The 7,520-nt window shown below is 42.0% G+C and overlaps 1 protein-coding gene across 1 annotated transcript; it reads left to right on the plus strand.

The window, feature by feature from the left end:
* Positions 1 to 2,744: 2,744 nt before the first annotated feature.
* Positions 2,745 to 7,446, plus strand: islr2 (immunoglobulin superfamily containing leucine-rich repeat 2). The gene is given in 3 exon segments (XM_022190355.2): positions 2,745 to 3,065; positions 3,738 to 5,742; positions 5,745 to 7,446. Coding segments are annotated over 2 exon segments (2,160 nt in total). The 5' UTR covers positions 2,745 to 3,065; positions 3,738 to 3,746; the 3' UTR covers positions 5,909 to 7,446.
* Positions 7,447 to 7,520: the final 74 nt, after the last annotated feature.

The following is a 7,520-nucleotide window of genomic DNA, read 5'->3' on the forward strand; positions in this document are numbered from 1 at the left end:
CAAACGCTGGTTTCCAGAGGGTTAGACGAGTATTTATTTGAAAGAGTAAGTTTACAACAACACAACATGTGAGGGGTTCAAAGCAAATGGATGTTAGTAAAATAAAATAAACAGAACTAGAAGTGAACTTCACGTTGACATTGATGGGCATTCCAACAAGGAACAAAGTAAAAGATCATCAGTACAAAAAAAACCTCTTCATGTTCACCTCTTAAAACCCAAAAACACACTGCAGTAGCATCCTAAACTAGAACTACCAATGGGTTCCCTGTTTTCCTTTCTGAACAATTCAAAAGTCCCTCTCTAGCTCCCCCAATAGGAACACAGCTTACTGGAAGTCCAGAGGGCTGGGATAGTGAAGTAAATTTAATCTAAAGTTGAAGCAGTTCTTCCTGTCAGGCTCGTGGTAGAAGGGCTCTGAAGTATCTTGTACTTGTCTTATCTGGAACAGTCTAACAGCCTAAACTGTTAACAGCGGTGTAAAGAAGCAAACACACAGACATAGATCAGGACTCAAACTAGATTTATTTTAGAAAACAAATCAACTTAGAGGCATTTGTTCACAGACGTGGCTGAATAGGAGGCCGTCCAATCAGGTTAGAGGTCTTCACTCTGTAGGTTGTTTGTTCAGTGAGACTCTTGGACCTCCATCAGCTGATGTGGATGTTTGATAGTCTTCCTCTCTAGTGCCAGATGAGTCATCCATGAATTCAGCAGCTACAGACTGAAATGAAGCTCATGCTGCCGTTACTGAATTCCTGTTCCAGGTCAAATGTTCAGAGCTCACCTTGAATGCGTGCCGTCTGCTGTCTGATAGTTTTTCTCATTGTCGTCTTCAATAAAGTCTTTTTCCTCATGTCAGGATGTGGTGAGACTCTTTCTCAGTGGCTGCAGACGTCCCTCGTTGTGCATCTCCAGAGAAGAAACAGAAAAACTGGTCACTGCTTCAGCATCACAAACGCTCTCCAGCAGTGAGAGTGTTTTAGGAATTCATTCATTGTGTCGTGAACTTTAAAGGAGCAGAAACTTTACAGCTGCCAAAGATATGAGCTCCAATTCTGGATGTTTTAGGAAATGAAGTTGATCAAATGAACACTTGATTTTTGCTGGTAACTGTCATTAAATTACTGAAGAAATCTAACAGAAAAACTTGTAAACTCTCAGGCAGCTTTTGTTAAAGTTTGTCTATAATTCTCTCATCATGTTCTGGAACCAGGACTCTGCAGAAGTTTCTTCAGACAGATACTTGTGTGTTTCTATTTAAGGCTTCAGGTTTGAACGTACAGCAGAGGATTAGAAAGGAGTGATTTTAATATTTAAATCGGTCCAGTAAATGTTTGGAGTAAAAATGATTAAAATTTTAATTGATAGATTTGTGTCAAATATTCTTATAGAGTTTCACTTAAATATATACAAATTAGTTCAGTGTATTTACGTTTTATAGAATATTTGATTTCTTAATCTCAATACTGTTGGGTCTGACCCCAAGTATTATAATAATGATGTAAATTTAAATAATAAATAATATTGTAGTGCATAGTCCTAAACTTTAATCGGCTAAACTTACATAATAAATATCACTGCACAATCTTAACCTGAACATTCATATTATTGAGGTAAATTTACATAAATCATGATATTCTAGAGTCTTAACTGGAATATGTCTAGCATGGATCTTTTTGTATTGTGCTGATAAACAACAATAACCCCACTTTCAGATAATATTTATTGTCTGTGATTGTGAGACTAAATTCCTCCACATTCTGGCTGTAGGGATAAATAGAAATAAAATCTGTTCATTTCCACATTATGCACATTTATTTAATCTTAATATCTCAGGCTGAATGGTCGCTGTCAGTAAAAACAAACTCATCTGCTGAACTACATCCCAAAATGAAACATGGGCTGAATTTAACACTCATGCATCCATTTAAACATTCAAACATGATCTATCTATCTGATTACGCGTTTTTTCCTTGCTACTGTGATGGTGTATGTTTTGCCAAGTTTATAGTTGCCAGTTGCAGTTGTTATGGAACTGTGTTGATAGAAGCAGAGTCCATACCGCAGCTCACCAGAAGATGGCAGTGTTTGAGCAGGAAACAGATGTCCTTAAATACAAATTCACATCAATCACAAACATTTAAAGAACTATAATGACTAATAATGTTTATTGAAAAATATTAGGCTTGAAGTCATTGGCTACAAAACATTTATAAAGAATCAACAGCAGATTAGTTACATAAAAATCATGTGAATCTGTGACAGCATTTAAGGTAGAGGAGATTGAGGAAAAAAAACTATTTTTCTTTTACCTTTAAATGCTTTCTAATAGTTTTCCGTAACACTTTGAGTTGACATTTTACCAAAGATTGCAGGTTGACTTTGGCATAACATAACTCTGCTGCAATGAAATGTCATCAAATGATCTGAATATTACACGCCAAGATTTGGAGTATTTTCTTTCTTTGGATTGCTCTGAATTCAACCTCTTTTCATCCTTTTTTGTTCTTTTTTTCATTATTAATGCCCCCTTCAAATGCATCACTCGTGGAAATTCTGTCTGGAGCAGAACTGCACTTTAAATCTGTGAGTGCGTTTGGAAACTCCTGAGTGAGTCCTTTAATTAAGGACAATAGTCTGCAGCCAAACCGATTGAGGTCAAAGATTAGGCTCTGGGTCGGAGTAATAAATTAAACATCGGATCCTAAATTATGAATTTCCTTTGAGGGCGGAGGAGCTTCTGTATCTTTAATGGTGAGGAGAGAGATGGGAGAGGCTGCGCGCTCATGGCTCCTTTTCTCGCTCCGCAGCGGCGGGAGCGCGCAGTGGATCCTACATTCGCTGAGAAGGAAAAAAGCGCCGACGGACCGCAACAGCGACTCACCGGGAAAATGTTCCCTCCACCGTCCTTCACCAGCGCTGTCCAGGTCTGCAAAAAGCATGTGAACGGATCTGCAACGGATGAGGACTCGAGTTTTTCCGGCTAGTAAACTTGTTTCTGCAGGATTGTAAACTCCGGGAGTGATTTAGAACACACAGGAATTGAAGTTAACATTTGACAGGTAAGATGATTTAGTAGTTAATGAGGTAGTTTATTGTAAATGAAAGATGCAAAATGCACACCTTGAGCAGCATCCAGATAAAAGATAAGATGGAAGAAATCGCCCTGCTGATCAATTACAACTCGGATCAATCACAAGGGCATTTGTGGCTGAGTGCAAAAAGCCATAGTGATGTGCAGATTGAAAGGCCTAATGGAAATATGTAACTCTTGCTTTAAGTTAAACCTTTTGATTAGCTGCAGGAGGAAGAAATTCTTTCAACACCATAGACAGCGCCAGTTTGTCTGGAGGCTCTCAGAACAGGAGACCATCTGACCCTGATACATCCAGCATATGCTCATATATGCTTTTGTTAAACCACGGCTGTCCAAAGCTCCACTGCAGTGTGCAAAAACAAACTTTGCTCTAATGTTTTCAGTGTGATCCATAACTGCAGCTGAAACATCTGTAATGTCCACTTGTCTCATTGTTTTTATGAGTTTGTAATGCATTTTGAATTGTGTTAAAGAGCTCTGATAGCCTTTTTAAAAGCCACTCAGTGAAACACATTTGAATATATGTGAGATGTAAAAGCAACCACAGTGCATTTTCAGGCTTATAAGGGACTTAATGGATGTTATATTAGTGTCGGATAAAAATCTTGGTCTAATGTCTGGTAATTGGTGGTTGCAGGTGCAGAAAATGGCACAAAGGCTGCTCCAGCTCCTTGCCTTGTGGACTATTGTGATTGGCGTAGTGCAGTGCTGTCCAGAGCTCTGCAGCTGCCAGGACAAATTTGCTCACCAGTTCGCTGACTGCGCTTATAAAGAGCTTCTGGTGGTACCTGTTGGTCTCCCATCCAATGTCACCACTGTGAGCCTTTCTGCCAATAAGATCAAACTTCTGAAAAGCAAAAGCTTCCTCAACATCACTCAGGTCACCTCTCTCTGGCTGGCCCACAATGAGATAGTCACCATAGAGACGGACACCTTGGCCCCCCTGGTTCAGCTCCGCAACCTGGACATCAGCTACAACAAAATTGTGAACTTTCCATGGGAAGATCTGCACAACCTCACAGCCCTGCAGCTTCTGAAAATGAACAACAACGAGATGGTGAACCTTCCGAAGGACGCCTTCGACACCCTTAAAGACCTGAGGTCGCTTCGCATCAACAACAACAAGTTCACCACCATTGTGGAGGGCACCTTCAGCGCTCTCACCTCCATGTCCCACCTGCAGATTTTTAGTAACCCCTTCACATGCTCCTGCAACATGGAGTGGCTGAGGGATTGGATCGCAAACACGAAAATTTCTGTTCCGCAGCCAAATTTAATAGTATGTGAGGCCCCCGAACTTCTGCAGGGTGTGATGGTCACAAAGATTCCCAAGCTGGAATGTGAGGCCCCTACTGTTACTATCATATACCAGCCAAACCTAGAGAACACTGACCTCTACGAGGGTCTCATGGTCATCTTAGACTGTGAGACAAAAGGCAGCCCCAAGCCACAGGTCAGCTGGGAGGTGATTTCAGGGAATCAGAATTATCTGTTCCCTTTGCCCTCCACTGGAGAAATAAATGATTTGCCAATTAATGACAAAACAACCAATAATAGATTCCTTGTTTTTTCAAATGGCACTCTCATCATCCCCAGAATGAGCAAAAAGGAGGATGGAAATTACAGCTGCTCTGCGGTGAATGATTTAGGGAAGGCAGAGAGCAGTGTTAAAGTGGCTCTAGCAGGCACCCAGAAACAGGGCAGCAACTCCATCATCGACTCCACCGTGGATAAGATCCGTCCGTCCAGTAAAAAGCCTACAGACTCCAAGACCTCCAAAAACAATGTGATCAACTGGACTAAACCGGAAGAAAAGACAAAAGGCAGTCCTGAGGGTTCAACAGACAAAAGTGAGGGTACAGAGCAAGCCAGTGGTGCTTCCAAGGGCCCCACGTTTGCAAGCAAGTGTGGTGTGAGAGACAGCAGTGAATACATCTCCAACCATGCCTTCAACATGAGCTTAGAGGACCTGAAGCAGTACACCTTTGATTTTGGCGTGATTGCATTGGAGGTGTCAGAGACGGAGGCCAAAGTGCAGCTAAATCCGCTGCAGCTTCCCAGCAGCAAATCCAACCTTCATCTCAGTCAAAGTGACAACCAGGAGGAGACGGTGAATAAAGAACCAGTGGGTCTGTACCAGTCCTCATCCAGTAAGACCACCCTGGACATGCTCTACCTCTGCGTGAATACAGGAAATGGACACTCCATGGTTCAGTGGTCCAACATAGAGGAAGGGGTTAATTCCTACCACTTCCACGGCTTGCAGCCAGGCACCAATTACACACTTTGTCTCACCTATGGGGGGCAGGACTGCCAAGTCCAAGTGGTCTTCACCACGAGAAAGAAGATCCCCTCCCTGCTTATCATCGTGGTTGTGAGCATCTTCCTATTGGGTCTGGCCACCGTTCCCTTACTGGGAGCCACCTGCTGCCATTTATTATACAAGTACCAAGGGAAGACCTACAAGCTGATCATGAAGGCTCAGAATCCGGATCAGATGGAGAAACAAACGACGCGAGACTTCGATCCCAGGGCGTCTTTCGTGGAGTCCGAGAAAACCTTCAACCCCAGCGAGCTGGGCGAGGGGGAGGAAGGGGAGGGGGAGGGAGAGGGCGAGGGAGAGGAAGGAGACGGAGAGGGGAAGCCGAGGGGAGCGTGGTGACCGAGTCTATCCCGGGATCCTCGTCCAAAACCAACCCGGAGGAGTTCGAGGTGGGCTCGGAGTACAGTGACAGATTACCGCTGGGCGCTGAGGCCGTCAACATCTCGGAGGAAATCAACGGCAACTACAAGCAGCCGAGCCGCTGAGCTGCGCTGGTGTCTGCGGGTATATTGTAAAATATTTTACTTTTTAAGTAGCCTACAGTCAAGCAGGTAACTCACACATCATTACTACGCGTGAAAAATCGATGGCGGCGTTTGATTATTGAAAAAAAAAATCAGGTGGCTCATTAATTTCCTTTTTACCTCAGAAAGTTCTCCTACAATCACCGAGATTGTGAATTGATTCATGTGACATTTGTCGTCTACTGTAAGGTTAAAATCAGTAAAAACGTTTACAATGCAAGCACAGATTTACACAGTTTACCAAAACCTCGAAACCAACAGGTTTTCAGCACAATGTTCCCTTTCTAAAGGACGGACACAGACGCGTAAATTGTGCAAACAGCAAGGCGTGGACAGTTGTGCGTAATTAAAGGCAACAATAAATTGCGTTACATTTTTAATTTTAGGAGCACCAAAACAAGCAAAAAAAAAAAAGTGCCATATCTTTTTTTAAAAAAATTTAAAAAGCCATTTTAAACAAACTGACATCAGGGACCAGTTTCTGAGCTGTCTGCTCCAGGCTGTGGAAGAATTATCTCCAAACTGCCAGTTAACATCCACTCAGGTGTCGGCACTCTGGCTCCGCGAAACTAGTCACAGATTAGGATTCAAATAATTACTATTTGATGAAATGATACGAGCTGCGGATATCTGGACTTGTGCTGGTGCCGTTACGCACAGAGCAACGCCTCGCCCGCTGTCCTGGGTGTCCAAAAAAAGGGAAATTGAGCGTTTGGCTGTGTTGTGCTTGACGGGGAATTCCGGATAATTTAACCAACAAAATGTTGTTTCACGTGATGTAAGGCTTTAAAAATAATGTGCGACTTTAACCTCTTAATCAACGGGTGCTTGCTGTACTCTCGCTTTTTACAATGAACGTGTCCATGGCATGTCACACGTATTTCCTTGTGTGTTTTTTCTTAGTGTAGTCTATAGGACTGTAGATGTGACTGTCTACCTGTGATGTAAAGCCATGTGAGTTGAAATTATTCTTTTTGTACGACGGTAAAATTTCAACGAAGCCTCAACAAAAAGGCGCAGCGTGCGTCCTGCGGCTTCACTGTCTTGTACTTTCGATGCATATAGTGACTTTTTGTGAACCATGTTGTAAAACAAAAAAAAAAAACCCAGTGCTCTTTCAAGATTTTTTGATATAATTTTATGTAAGTGGAATTAATAAAATATATAAAGCTATACAGATTGTTGGATTTGTTTGGATTTAACTGATCCTTTTCGGAAGAAATGGAGAAACCAGCTGTTATTTTCTGAATTCATCTGAAGAAAAAAATACAATTCAGCGGTTCAGGTGATGAAATCGATTTAAAAAAAATCAGCTCAGTATTTCTTACGCCTTTTGTTATGGGTTTTTACTTCTCTTTTTTTCCGAAAAGTTCATACGGGAGCTTGATTTAAAGTCTTTTTCATATTTTCTAACAAAACTGGTCAAATCTGGGGGCTATACGTGTGTTCATGCAGATTGTAAATAAAGAAACTGTTGCGTCTGAAAGCGCCGATCAACACGAAGCCTCCCTTTGTCTTTATTCTTCCTTATGTCCACCTCATTTGGCTCAACAGGAAACAATCACACGTTTGT

Source organism: Acanthochromis polyacanthus, chromosome 8 (assembly GCF_021347895.1).
Source record: "Acanthochromis polyacanthus isolate Apoly-LR-REF ecotype Palm Island chromosome 8, KAUST_Apoly_ChrSc, whole genome shotgun sequence".
In the NCBI taxonomy this organism is placed as follows: domain Eukaryota; kingdom Metazoa; phylum Chordata; class Actinopteri; family Pomacentridae; genus Acanthochromis; species Acanthochromis polyacanthus.